This window comes from Misgurnus anguillicaudatus, chromosome 21 (genome assembly GCF_027580225.2).
Source record: "Misgurnus anguillicaudatus chromosome 21, ASM2758022v2, whole genome shotgun sequence".
Taxonomy (NCBI): domain Eukaryota; kingdom Metazoa; phylum Chordata; class Actinopteri; order Cypriniformes; family Cobitidae; genus Misgurnus; species Misgurnus anguillicaudatus.
This window is the reverse complement of record NC_073357.2, coordinates 7,254,403-7,269,757: the sequence shown is the minus strand read 5'-3', so window position 1 is coordinate 7,269,757 and position 15,355 is coordinate 7,254,403. Positions and strand designations below refer to the sequence as shown.

At 36.3% G+C, this 15,355-nt stretch overlaps 1 protein-coding gene across 1 annotated transcript in view; it reads right to left on the bottom strand.

The window, feature by feature from the left end:
• dagla (diacylglycerol lipase, alpha) overlaps positions 1–15,355 on the bottom strand; it is a 73,649-nt gene that overhangs the window by 8,757 nt on the left and 49,537 nt on the right. Inside the window, exons 15-18 of the mRNA XM_055183023.2 lie at positions 11,338–11,406; positions 11,186–11,258; positions 8,500–8,708; positions 4,754–4,880 (exon numbers count right to left, since the gene is read on the bottom strand). Coding sequence (XP_055038998.2) covers positions 4,754–4,880; positions 8,500–8,708; positions 11,186–11,258; positions 11,338–11,406 — 478 coding nt within the window. The remainder of the gene's footprint in view (positions 1–4,753; positions 4,881–8,499; positions 8,709–11,185; positions 11,259–11,337; positions 11,407–15,355) is intronic.

Genomic DNA, 15,355 nt, shown 5'->3' with positions numbered 1-15,355 from the left:
TACCTCAATAAATAAAATACCAGGAAAACGGCTTAATATTGAAAAATGTGTATATCGAAGTATGCATATAACAATCTGGTTTGCCAAAACCGGTTAATTTTATTAATCGCAGATAGCAAAGACAACAGGGAGACAAAGTGAGCGATGCTTTTTATTTTCAGAAAGAATGTAAAACAGCGTATGTTGGTTATACCAGTACTGGGCAAAAAATAATCGCGATTAATTGCATACAACATAAAAGTGATTTTGTTCATAATATATCTGTGTGTACTGTGTGTAATTATTATGTATATTTAACCACAAACACATACATATATTAATTTCAGATTTTTTTATTTATATATAATATATAAAAATAAAAATAAATATATATACACATGTAAATGTTTCTTAAATACATACATTAATGTGTGTGTATTTATATATACAGCGGGGAAAATAAGTATTTAACACATCAGCATTTTTATCAGTAAGAGGTTTTTTTTTTTTTTAAGTGGGCCAATGACACAAAACCTCCACCAGATGCAGCCACCAAGCCAAACATTACATTCATACAAAGAAATCAGAACATTCAAATACACAAGTTGAGTCACAACAAACAAAGTCAAAGGACACAGGGAACAAGCATTGAACACAATTTATTTAATACTTTGTACTAAAGCGTTTTTTGGTGATTACAGCTTCTAGACGCCTCTTGTATGGAGAGACCAGTCGTCTGCATTGCTCAGGAGTGATTCTGGCCCATTCTTTCACACAAATTGTCTTTAAATCTCAAAGGTTCCTTGGGCCTCTTTTATGAACTTTGATCTTCAGTTTTCTCCATAGATTTTTTTTGGGGGGATTTAGGTCAGTTGATTGACTAGGCCATTCAAGCAACTTGATTTTCTTTCTTTGAAACCATTCCATTGTTTCCTTGGCCTTGTGTTTGTCCACCTTCTTTTCATTTTCAGCTTTCTGGTAGATGGCAGCAGATGTTTATTCAGAATGTCCTGGTCCATTTCTCCATTCATCCTGCCTTCAATAATATGAAGTCTGCCAGTACCCCTTGCTGAAAAGCAGCCCCAAACCATGATGCTTCCACCCCCAATCTTAACTGTTGGTATGGTGTTCATCGGGTAGTGGGCAGTGCCATTTCTTCTCCAAACATGGCGAGTAGAATGACTGCCAAAAATTTCAATTTTGCTTTCATCTGACCATACTATAGTCTCCCAATAATCCACAGGCCTCTCCAAATGCTCAAAATGTTCCTGCCCGAGTGGTTCTTGGCTCTTGGAGAACTTTCCTGATTATTCTTTGGACGTCTCGGACAGGGATCTTACGTGGAGCACCTGATCGTGGCCAATTTATGGTGAAGTGATTCTCTTTTCCATTTCCGGATAATGGCCACCCACAGTGCTCACAGGAACATTAAGCATTCTGGAAATGCACCTATAACCATTCCCCCATTCAACAATAAGATTACGAAGATCTTGAGAGAGTTCTTTGCTTTTACCCATCATGAAGTCAGGGGCAGGGTTTCTCTCTTAATACTGACAGATTTCAGGTGATCTCCTGTCTTTCTATGCCATTTTGCACCTTGTTCTTTTCATGTGTTCAATACTTATTCCCTGTGTCAGTTCACTCCATTCACTACGACTCAACCCGTATACCCAAATGTTCTGATTTCCTTGTACACTGCAAAAAATGATCTTCAAGAAAAAAAATTCTTAGTATTTTTGTCTTGTTTTCAGTAAAATATCTAAAACTTCCCAAATTAGATGCCTTTTCTTGATGAGCAAAACGACACGAGAAAAAAAGTTTAGTTTTAGACCAAAAATATCTAATTTAAAAAATCTGCCAATGGGGTAAGCAAAAAAATCTTACAAAACACAAAATTTAAGAAAAATTCATACCCCATTGGCAGTTTTTTTGCTTGTTTTATGCACAAAATCACTTAAATTGGATATTTTTGGTCTAAAAACTAGATTTGTTTTCTTGGGTCGTTTTGCTCATCGGGAGGAAGCATCTTGATTTGGGAATTGTTGGATGTTTTTGCTGAAAGCAGGACAAAAATATTAGTAATTTTTTTCTTGAAAATCATTTTTTGCAGTGTATGAATTCAATATTTGGCTTGATGGCTACATCTGGTGGAAATTTTGTGTCAATAGCCCAATTAGAAATTCCCTTACTAATAAAAATGCTGATGTGTCAAATACTTATTTTCCCTGCTGTACATAATAATTATACACGCTCATATATTATGCCAAAAATCACTTTTATTTTGTATGCGATAATCGCAATTAATCTTTGCCCAGCACTATTTTTTATTAAATGTTATTACGTGGCTCGAATGTTTGATTCTAATTGGCAAGTCGTGACATTTGCAGGTTTGCTATTCCCAGATAACAACCGCTCAAAACTAATAACACGCGATAATCCGGATGCTGCAAATCATTTCGACAGGTACAGTTTAATATTAAAATATAGCACAAAAATTTTATCTAAATGTCTTTTAATAACACATATGACATTATATTTACTAATTATTAAACCAAATAGCGTGTTTGTGACATTTTAACTTCTTAAAACAGAAAGTAAGCAGGTTTAGCAGTGTAATAAGCGGGATAATGTACAGGCTGTTATCGTAAAACAAGCCAAAATTAACCCAAAACCTTATTTTTGTGATAACAACTGGCTGCTCGCACATTATCGCTTACTTATAATTGAAACTGATGATACTGACGCAAAGTATTACCGTATAGCATATCGTATTATTAAAGAAGTTATCATACAGCCTAGTACATAATCAAACATGTTTAGGATTTTAAAATCGGGATGATTACATCAGTGCTTTCACAATAGCCAATGAGAGACGGTGGTGAATGAAAGTAAAATAGCTGTGTTATAATAAACCCCACCTTTATATAGTTTGTGTCCCACTCACCACTTATAATAGTACAAATCTACTCAAATGAATACAGGTATCATTCGTGTCTGAAGTACGATGCGGGACGAGACATCAAGCAAAGTTTTGCTCTAGCAAACGCCACTGAAGGGAAGAAAGAGTAATGCCAGAAATGCTTCAATTCCAAAGACAGACATAAACGAAGACAGACAAAGACTTTATGACCAGCAGAAACGGGTAAGACACATCATTTACATGTAAAGGGTCATCACCAATGATGCTCCCAAAGACCAACAATACAGACAATACAGATAAACATCCCAGACCCAAAGACATAGAGGCAATTATTTCTCACCAAGAAGTCACGACACCAAGCCACTCCAATAACAACAGAAGCCCAGGTGTTAGTGTATAGTAGTAAGACGTGTTTCAAACATTTTACAGTATGTAAACAAAAGATTTAAAAGGTTTAATGCAAGAATCAGTTCAATGGATTTAAATCTCAAAAAAATGAAAATTTGCTTTTCATTTATTCACCATCAGATCATCCGGTATGTTGGGAAAACTTCCTCTTCAGTAAAACAACAAAGAAGATACTCCGCAGAAACCACAGTGCTCTGTGACCCATACAATCCAAGCAAACGGGCACCGGCACCCCGAGAGTTCAAAAAGCAGACAAATCCAAAACAAAAGTAAACACCACGACTCCTGGTGGTGACACATTGATATCTTCTGAAGCCAATCGATCATTTTTTACTCAATTTTGTTTACGTTATTTACAACATTATTAACATTTGTTCATCAGTCCCTCCTTCTCGTATTTGAGGCGTGGTTTATGAATGCCCAGAGCCGTTTATTGGGCGCTACGAATGTCTATCAAATGCGTCTGTATGTAGCTCATAGCCAATCGTTTCAGTTATACCAGATGACGTACTGTATGTAGAGCGACATCAATTCAAACGTAAACGACTTTTATTGGTACGTGTGCACACAGCTGAAAGCTATGCAACTAAACCGTTAGCTGTATATTGATATTGAAAAGCAACACAATTTAGTGGCACTGTGACAACCACAGTACAGGCATAATGACAATATGATGTTAATAAATACCACTTAGCATTTATAAGTTAAATGGACTTTGTCGATGACGATGCCTAGCGGGTTGTTCCTATAAAACTCTGTGGTTATCATGTCATGCCATATCCAAACATCCTTGGAAATGTAGTTGTATAATGCCGAAAGTTGCTCTATTTTTAAATAAACTTGCGTTCAAAACTACTTAGAATACTATCTTAGGCTGTAATGAAAAGTAACTTCGTGTCTGCTGCCGTGTTGGATAAACAAAACTGCTTCGGTGTGTCACATAGACGTCGTCATCGTCTTGCTGCCCCTCCCCGTTCTGTAATTGGTTCCCTATTTCAGAGGAAAAATTGGTCCATGGTTTCCATGCTAGACTGGCAGCGTGAATAAATTTGCGCGCAAGGCAGCATGGGGAAACCCAGGCTAGGATTTTGCAACTTTTTTTTTGTGGTGATTTTACAGTGGCAATTTCCAGAAATTTGCAGGGAAAAAATTAGATTTTTGTATGTATCCTCCTTACTTTTGTTTTAGATTTATCTGCTTTTTAAACTCTTAAAGTGCCGGTACCCGTTTACTTGAATTATATGGATGACAAAGCTTTGCGGTTTCTGCTAAAAATCTTCTTTATTGTTCTACTAATGAAGAAATGTCACCAACATATCAGATAGCCTTAAGGTGAGTAAATAAACAGCATTTTTGGATTTAACAGTAATCCAATCAGTGATGATTCAGATGGCGAGAAATGGACTGCAAAGCAAGCACACAAACACAGACAAACACCGCACACACCTTATTGAGTCCGTCCATCACCACATGAGGCATGTGTTCATTCAGCATGGCCGGAGAAATTATGACTTCGTCAAAGGCCTTGTTGTCTGCCCATAGTGCAGAGTAAGTGGGCTCTTCCTGACCACAGCTACAGACAAGAGAGACAAATGGGAAAAGAGCTTTTCAGATGTACATTATTGATTAAAAAAAAGTTCTTTATTAATATTTTTCCACCTTTTAGAATAATAGTGAACTCATCCAAACTATGGATACCACAACTATTAAACATGCAAGCACCGGACTAAATTTCTCTAACAATATCGATAACAAATTATTAGTAATGTCGGCCAATACCGATTACAGATACCAATAAGGTTTTACCTTTTATACTTTCTTTTACATGAATAGTTATTAAGGACACAATTTTGTAAGAAATGCAGAGGCGGACACTAAGTATTTTTACTTTCTACATAAAAGTAAAAAGTATTCGTATTTTATCAGTGTTTTTCTTTGGAAAACATACATTCCAAAGCATATTATCATAATTTAAGTTTTTGGTTTATATTTAATATTTAAGTACATTAAACATCTAATTTTTTATACTTTTACATAAGTAAAAAGTACTTTTGCACTTTTACTCAAGAAAAGTAAATGTACACAATTTTTACGTAATTTGGTATTAAAACAATTTTAATATGCAATATAAAAGGAATACACAGAATGATTCTATGCTGTAGAATGTAGTGAACATTTTTTAGTAAAGTACATTTTTCCCAAGACAAAGACTCATGCACAGATGCTTGGAAAATTTGCTTAAAATACTTGTCCGTCTCTGAAGAAATGCATATTAAAACTTTACTCTCTCTGTTTCTATTATTTGTCTTACAGTAACTGGTCTTAGTTATAAACAAACCTGTTACTCAAATTAACATTCTTAACTCACATTTACTAAATTCAGAATAAATCGGACAACCGTCCGGATAAACGGACAACCGTCCGGATAAACGGACAACCGTCCGGATAAACGGACAACCGTCCGGATAAACGGACAACCGTCTGGATAAATTGACAATTTTTATTAAATTCTTAACACTTCATATACACCCAGCACAATTTGCTGCATTGTTTTGCCCCCTTTTAATTTATAGGAATAATCATTTTTATTTATTTTATATTTTTTTATTTATTTTATAATTTTTCCACCTTTTAAAATAATAATAATACACTCATCAAAACTATGGATTACACAAACATGAGACAAGCACGATGCTAAACTTGTTTGCCAATACGATAACCAATTATTGGTAATGGCGGCCGATACCGATAATTTGGTGGTTTTACCTTTTATACTTTCCTTTAAATTAATTTTTATTAAGGACACAATTTTGAAAGAAATGCAAATTAAAACTTTACTCTCTCTATTTATATTACTTGTTTCAAAGTAACTGGTCTTAGTTATAAACAAACCTGTCACTCAAATTAACATTTTTAACTCACATTTACTAAATTCTGAATAAATCTGATGATTATTTAGATAATCGGACGACTGTCCTGATAAACGAACGACTGTCCTGATAAACGGACGACTGTCGGGATAAACGGACGACTGTCGGGGTAATCGGACGACTGTCGGGATAAACGGACGACTGTCGGGATAAACGGACGACTGTCGGGATAAACGGACGACTGTCGGGATAAACGGACGACTGTCGGGATAAACGGACGCCTGTCGGGATAAACGGACGACTGTCGGGATAATCGGGCGACTGTCGGGATAATCGGGCGACTGTCGGGATAAACGGACGACTGTCGGGATAAACGGACGACTGTCGGGATAAACGGACGACTGTCGGGATAATCGGGCGACTGTCGGGATAATCGGGCGACTGTCGGGATAATCGGGCGACTGTCGGGATAATCGGGCGACTGTCGGGATAATCGGGCGACTGTTCGGATAATCGGGCGACTGTTCGGATAATCGGGCGACTGTTCGGATAATCGGGCGACTGTTCAGATAAACTAGCAATTTTTATTTCATTCTTAACACTTCCTATACACACAGCACAATTTGATGCGTTTTTGCCTCCTTTAAATTTACAGGAATAATCTGACATTTGTATTTATTTTATATATTATTTTATTTTATATTTTTTTCACCTTTTATAATAATAATAATAATAATAATAATAAACTAATCAAAACTATGGATGGCACAAACATGAGATTAGCACGATACTAAACTTACGATAACCAATTATTAGTAATGTTGGCCGATACCGATTACAGATACCAATAATTTTGGTGGTTTTACGTGTTTACTTTCTTTTATATCAATGATTATTACGGACACAATTTTGTAAGAAATGCAAATTAAAACTTTACTCTCTCTATTTCTATTATTTGTCTTAATGTATCTAGTCTTAGTTATTTACAAAATTGTTACTCAAATTAACATTCTTAATTCACATTTACAAAATTCTGAATAAAGTGGACTATTATTTAGATAATCGGGCGACTGTTCGGATAATCGGGAGACTTTTCGGATGAACGGACGACTGTTCGGATACACGGACGACTGTTCGGATACACGGACGACTGTTCGGATAAACAGACGATTTTTATTTTATTCTTAACACTTCCTATACACACAGCACAATTTGATGCGTTTTTGCCCCCTTTTAATTTACAGGAATAATCAGATGTTTTTATTTATTTCATATTTTTTAATTTATTTTATAAAATTTTCACCTTTTAGAATAATAAAAATAATAATAAACTCATCAAAACTATGGATGACACAAACATGAGACGAACACAATACTAAACTTGTCTGCCAATGCGATAAACAATTATTGGTCATGTTGGCTGATACCGATTACAGATACCGATAATTTTGGTGGTTTTACCTTTTATAGTTTCTTTTATATTAATGATTATTACGGACAAAATTTTGTAAGAAATGCAAATTACAACTTTTCTCTCTCTATTTCTATTATTTGTCTTAAAGTAACTAGTCTTAGTTATAAACAAACCTGTTGAAATTAACATTTTTAACCCACATTTACTAAATTCTGAATAAATCTGATGACTGTTCGTATAATCAAACGACTGTCAGGATAATGGGACAACTGTCGGGATAATGGGACGACTGTCGGGATAATGGGACGACTGTCGGGATAATCGGACGACTGTCGGGATAATCGGACGGCTGTTCGGATAATCGGACGGCTGTTCGGATAAACGGACGACTGTTCGGATAAACTAGCAATTTTTATTTAATTTATTAAATTAACACTTCCTATACACACAGTACAATTTGATGAGTTCTTTCCCCTTTTAATTTACAGGAATAATCTGTCAATTTTTTTTTATATCTTGTCTACCTTTAAGAAAAATAGTAAAATCATCAAAACTATGGATAACACAAACATTAGATGGGCACGATACTAAACTTGTCTGCCGGTACGATAATCAGATGTTGGTGGTGGCGCTCGATAACTGTTTTAGATGACACAATATTGTTTGAGATTTTCCTTTTACTGGTCAATAACGATTATTGGCTGATATATATCGGTGCATCTCTTACAAACATAACGATGAAAATTATGCAAAATAAACCAAACCTATATTATACTATAATACAATCCATATGTTCTCAAATTTACCAGATAAATCCAGAATAATTCCTAGTGTAGGTGCAGGTTATAGCTGCTTCACCTTAACTTACTGTATCTAAAGTATTAGATGTCCCTTTGCTCTCTACTCACCATGTCTCTGGCGGGTGGTTGTGCACCACATGGATGACCCGTCCCGGAGGGTACAGAGGAGTGGACGCCGACAGGGCGATGCTCAGATCACTGGGATGCAGCCACAGTCGTGAATTGGAGGGGGTTACACCCTGAGATGCTGGGGCTTCGTCGTCCAGTGGCAGCTCTGATTTTGGGATGCACTTCGTACCGCCAGCAATAATGCGCCACTGACAGAAACACAGAATAAAAGAAAGACATCTAGTGACACGCGTACGGAGGGAATATTTTAAAACTTAATAGCTCCAGTAAGTATGCATGACAATGCTGACTTCAGAGATGCGGTGATGATCCACCAATTAAGATGTTAATCCAAGAATGCATTGCTTAGTACCATGCTAAGGCCAAGTTCTTTTGTAAGGGTCAGTCAGGATCAGTCACTTTGTTTTAATTCAGAAATAAGAAATCGTACATATTTTACAAATTGGCTAATTCATATGAATTTGTACAAAGTGAAAAGTACGAAAACGAATGATTACCCCACCTCTAACCCAACAATGTGGTCAAACGAATTATGTTTGTGGTCAAACGAATTAGCCACCTCGTAAAATGCGTACGAATTGCAATGAGATTGCATTGTTTATTTAAGTTACAAAGATGCATTTGGAGGTAGCGACATGTGTTGGCAGCTTGTTAGATTAAGGAAAAGAGCCGTAGAGCACGGGGTTTCTTGGGTCGCATCTGTGTCAAGTAGCTGTGGATTACATGGTTTTGGAAAATCTTGTTGTATTGTACATAAGGACAGCAGGAGGAAAATTCTTGTGCAGGCATGAAAATCCCTCACCCTATACGGACAGGGCGGAGCCATGACTATATCGCGTGATCATATCTGAATTCGCGAGATCTCGTGTCATGATCTGGGCTGGTGCAGCAAAACGTCATAATTTTACGTCATAATGGGCGGAGACAGAACTAGATGTCGCGCAATTATCACGTGAATTTGCGAGACCTTATAGAGACAGAGCGCAGCGTGTCATAACCTGAAAACCACGCCCACCTGGGGGGGAAAGCAATCCAACCGTCTCCATTGACTTTGTATTGCGAGAAGCCGCCTCCTTGTCATTTCTGGCTTATAACAAAAAACTGAATAATGCCTAAAAGCTGCTGTGTGACAACATGTACAGCTAACAAGCCAAAGAACCCAGAAATAAGTTTTTATAAGCTGTCGAGCCGTAAAACCCAGTCTTTAAGGAGAATAAAGTGGATCGCCGACTACGTTTCTTCCTAGTGGACGCAGTTTTACTATGAAAAGTTGCCTGTTTCCATTTCTGTGTCTTTAAACGCTCGTTTTTTGAAGTCGACAGCTTATAAAAACTTTTTTTTTTTTTTTTTTGGCGTGTTAGATGTACACCTTGTCACACAACAGCTTTTAGGTATTATTCTGTTTTTAAGTTTAATCTGTAAATAAGTTTTTATAAGCTGTCGACCCCAAAAAACGAGCGTTTAAAGACACAAAAATGGATACAGGCAACTTTTCATAGTACTTCTATTAGTAGAACTGCGTCCACTAGGGGGAAACGTAGTCGGCGTCCACTTTATTCTCCTTAAAGACTGGATTTTAAGGCTCGACAGCTTATAAAAAATTATTTCTGGGTTCTTTGGCTTGTTAGCTGTACATCTTGTTACACAGCAGCTTTTAGGCATTATTCAGCTTTTTGTTATAAGCCAGAAATGACAAGGAGGCGGCTTCTCGCAATACAAAGTAAATAGAGACGGTTGGATTGCGTTCCCCCCCGGTGGGCGTGGTTTTCAAATTTGCATAACTGCTCTCTGTCTCTATGGGTCCTCGTCACTTCAACACGCAGTCTCTCTGCAACAAATTCGTAACTGGTGGGTATTGGCGGAGTGCGGAGCCGTAACGCAGCGGAGCCGATCTGCAGCCGCTACGCAGTTGGTGGAAATCCAGCATTAAAGATACATAGAGCGACTGTCATGTACATCTTCCCATGTGCTTTAGAAAAAATAATTATGTTACTAATAATAACTGTAGTTTGGGGGATTAAGTGACTTGAATAGAAAAGCTATATTTTTTGTAATGCCCATTGATTTTGATTTTACTTTTATTCTAGCTCAGTCTGTGAAGCATGAAACTCTTACTTTTGGGGTTGTGCGTTTGAGGCTACAAGTGAAGTCCACACCAGCTGCTTTTCCATTAAAGATTTGCACAAAACTCTAGCGTTTTTTCTAAATATCGGAAAAAAACGAATTTTTTGTCTTGTGATAAGTAAAATAAAAGTAAAATTAAGCCATGTTAACCTTGGCATGAAACAAACGTAGTAGTTAAAACACATTCCGAATGGGGGGCTAGAAAGTAATATATTTAGTTGGTTGTCATATAGAATTTCACCGCTAGATGGGAGTAGATCCTACACAGTGTAGCTTTAACTTTAACCACGGATAAAGAAGACTATTGTTAGTTTGTTAACCATTTATTATTTATACTCAATCAGATTGCCTATTGCAGGATGTTATTGGTATATTGATGCATCGATATAGAATTCGATTAATGTGTGTAGGTTGTTTAATGTCTTCAACGTGGCTCATCCAATCAGATTTTACTGCACTAATTTTAGTGCACTAATGCACCTGTTATTGATGCAGATAATGGCACTACTGTGTGAGGACACTAGCACGGTCCAAGGCTCACCTTTGGTTTCTCACTCTTCTGTAAGACTTCAAGCAGATGCCGACGAAAGCCCTCGAGCTGAGAGAGGCCAATCCTGGGTAAACATAACAAACATGATAAACACACACCTGTATATACAGCACATGCTGTGTGCACAACCACGCCTCATTTACCTCGGGACCAGGTCTTTTCCCATCACCACGGAAGTTACAAAATCTTTGGAGTACTCCATTGCATCCTCGCTGTGAATTAAGCAGACGCACAAGGGTTTGGGTTATAAACAGCATGCTTTTTGTCGCATTTTTAGTTTTAAGAGAGTGTAGTGTGTTTCACTCCACTTTGCAAAGACACATTTATGTGATCATTCAAGATCCAAGTAAAATCCCTTTCAGAAACACCCGAAATCTGGCTAAATCTCAATTTGCATAATTTAAACCATATTCAAGATTAGGATTAGTGCATCAAAAATCATGTTTCCAGAGGATTAGCGCATAAATCAGTGCATTAGATCTGTAGAAAAATGAAAAATTGCAAGCTTTTAAATATATGAACCTAAGCGATAACAGGGTTCCTGCAGGTTTCACCAAGTCAAATTTAAGACTTTTTAAGACCTTTTTAAGACCATTATGAGTGAAATTTAAGACCAAAGCGGCACAATGATCTCAGAAATTCTCAAAACATTATATTTTTATTATATCTTTGTTTATTGTTTTTTTTTTGACAAATAAAATCCACTAATATGGGAAGATCAGTATGGTCAGCTGCTGATATGTGGCTTGTTAACATGTTTTACACTTTCTCCACCCATACGTTATGTGCATAAATATGCACTATACCGCCATCGCATTTATTCCCCTCTCTAATTACACAATAATGAAATGAAAAGGAAATTTACTATTAAAAGGCTGTTCGTGGTTTGTTGTGTGTTGCAAACAAGGCCGTTTCTAAATCCGAAGGCTGTAGCCTCCAGAGGTCGCATTTGTAGGCTGCATATGAAAACTGTGTAACACTAAAGTTGACTCATTGTTGATGGCGCGGGACTTGATGGCCTGACTGTTTAAGTTGATTTTTAATAAAGCAGTGTTGATTTTTTCGCTTCTGGGTCCTCTGTTTCAGAACCTTGCAAATGCTCTGGTAAGCCACGGGCTAGTTGGTTAAATTAACACAGAAAAGATTTTTCTCGCCAAACCTACAGTATACAGTCGGATCACAACATCTGAAATATAGCTTATGGCATGAATTGCGTGGATTATAATAGCCTACATTTGTATTCTCTTTAAAAAATAATGATTAAAAACTGGATTGAAGAGACATTCAGTGACACGCAAAGTGCAGAACTTTTCTTTTTAGAGGCCCACCAATCAAATACATTCTTCCTCCGTCACTGAGGCATTTTAATTTACCATTTTTTTTTTTCGGACAACCTTTTCGGGAATAAATGTAGGTAAGAAATTTAAGACTTGGGTTAATTAAATTTAAGACCTAGGGTGAAAATCTGGCCATTTTTAAGACTTTTTATGGCCTTAAATTTAACTTTCTAAATTTCAGACTTTTTAAGACCCCGCGGGAACCCTGGATAAGTAATCACAGATGCACATAAAATTTCATACAATAATGTCCCTTTCAAATGTCAAACTGCATACGCCTCGTTACAAATTATTATGCACATGCCATTTTTGTTATTTTTCCAATACAGTTAGTACGTTTAGAAATTTTATTATAAAACGTCCCGTTCCAGTTCTTCATTCTGATTGGTTGAAACACGTTCTAAACCGTGATAAAATACCCCGGTAACCCCACGGTTTAGACCGCGTAAGTATCACTGCGCCACTGTAGCTTTATACTGATTTATGAAAATAAACACCACAGTCTTTAATCATATTTTTAATTTTCTACAATTGCACAATTAATGGCGATTTCTGGAAGGCATTAAACAAAAACTGGGTGGCTACTTTAAAAAAAAAAACACTGACCGGGAAAGAGTTAAGCATGCTTTCAAGCACATTTGATCATCACTTTAACGGTTGCACAATATAAATGTTAAAGGGGACAGAGAATGAAAAAACATTTTTACATTGTCTTTGTGGAATAATGGTAGTCTACCCGTATTCACAAAAATACAAAAAGTGTTAGAGATGCTAAACATCTCAGTCTCTAGAAATTCCTCTTTTAGAAATGTCAACCAGAAAACAGCCCAATCTGAAAAACTGATGCTTATGACATCACAGGCATCTAACTGCCTCTTCACTTTAAAATAATTGGCTACATTTTTTGAGTGGCAGCAAAGTCAGCCAATCAGTAATGAGATTGCAAGTTAAGCCAGTAGGGGGAGCCAAATAGGTGCAAAACCACTTGTTTAAAATGAGCTATCTGAGAGAGGTTTTTAGGAAGCTTCTAAGGCATTACAGACCCAAACAAAACATTTTTTGTCTACATGTCACATCACAGAACAAGGATAAATACCCCGTTCAATCATTCTGTCACCTTTAATGTATAAATTGGATGAATGTTGATTTATGAAAATAAACACCACAGTCTTTAATCATATTTTCATTTTGCTGCGTCTGTGTTGGTTGGGAACTGCGCTCTGTTTCAGTCACACTTGATTGAGGAAGTACTTTGTTTTGCGGATGAGTAATATTTGTACTAATATAATTACAACTTATTTGTGTTTTATTTTATGAAATCCTGCTATGCATATGAAATAACCGTTTTATAAAAGCAATAAGCCTTGCAAAGCAGTGGTGTTACAGTGCATTTTATAACAGCTAAGGGGCGTTGTTAGAAAACACACTGCTTTTGGGGGCTTATTGCTTAATTTTACCAGTTATTCTGTTTAAATGAAAAAAAATGTCAAAAGATAGGCCTACTTTAATACTTTGAAAAATATGCAGTTCCAAATTATTAAGCTATTAATTAAGTTGTAGTTCTGTAAAAGATCTTTCTGAAGACAAAAAGTGTGCATTATCTTAAAAAAGCAAATTACTTCCTATAACAATTTATATTTGGTGGATAGAAACAGAAATCATTGAACTATTATAAGATATTGAGTGATTCACAGTACAGAAATATTTGACTATATAAAGTCTTAAAATATTTATTTAGGAAAAGGCAGCAATAAAAAGCCACCATTAAGAAGCGACATGCTGGTGTCTCTGGAATCCCAAGAATGCCTTTAAAACAGGATCCTTTAGTGCATAAAGCTGTATTTCTACCCTTCCACCAAACCAAAACTTGCAAAAATGAAACATTTGCTGTGAGCTCGGAATACAAGACGACTATTTTCACACAGTTTTATTCAGTGACATGCCATAATACACTGAATAATGTAGATGAATGCCATTCTGGATAGTTGGTGAATAGCCACTATATTCAAACTAGGCTGTAACATTAGAGCAGTGCTTCTCAAATAGTGGGGCAGGACCCCCAGGGGGGGCTCTAAGTGACACCAGGGGGGGCGCGCAAGACCCCAGAGAAAATACTTTTTCAGAAAGTGATTTTTTTTGCACCGTCACTTAAAGACATTACACCCCAATCACGCTGATAAGCCGCTTGTTTTTTATTATTATTTATTGATTATATTTAATTACATTTTTCAGTATCAAATGGTCAAAAAATATCATACTTTAAAAAAGGATAGATTTTTTTATTTCCGGCAAATTGATGCATTTTAAGTCTTTTCTGTTACAGACTAAAAAACAATGTTAATAAAGTTATTCTTTGTTGTAAGTTGATTGATATTTCTTTTTTTGTGTGTTTTCTTTAATGTTAATAAGGATACAATGTTTTGCAGATGTGTCATTTTATAGAGAAATTATACTATTTACAGTCGCGGCGGAGAGTTGGGGGGGCGCGAAATGTTTACTTCTTCCTAGGGGGGGCGTGACAGAAAATAATTGAGAAGCACTGCATTAGAGAGAGGTAGCAGAGTAATGATTTTGACAGGAATATTGGAAAGTAAGATGGTAGGTCCCTTTAGGGTCCCTGAGGGGGTCAAAGGGCATCTAGGAGATATGCAGAATTCCTAAAAAGATGTTTTTTTTTTCACAATTATGAAAGATATGTGAAATGGACAGCACTCAAATTCAAAACATCAACTTGGGGATGCAATACTAGCGTCTTCAAGTGAAATCAAAACAAAACTTATACTTATATACTTATAAGTCTAATGAATGGTAGAGTTAAAGTCAT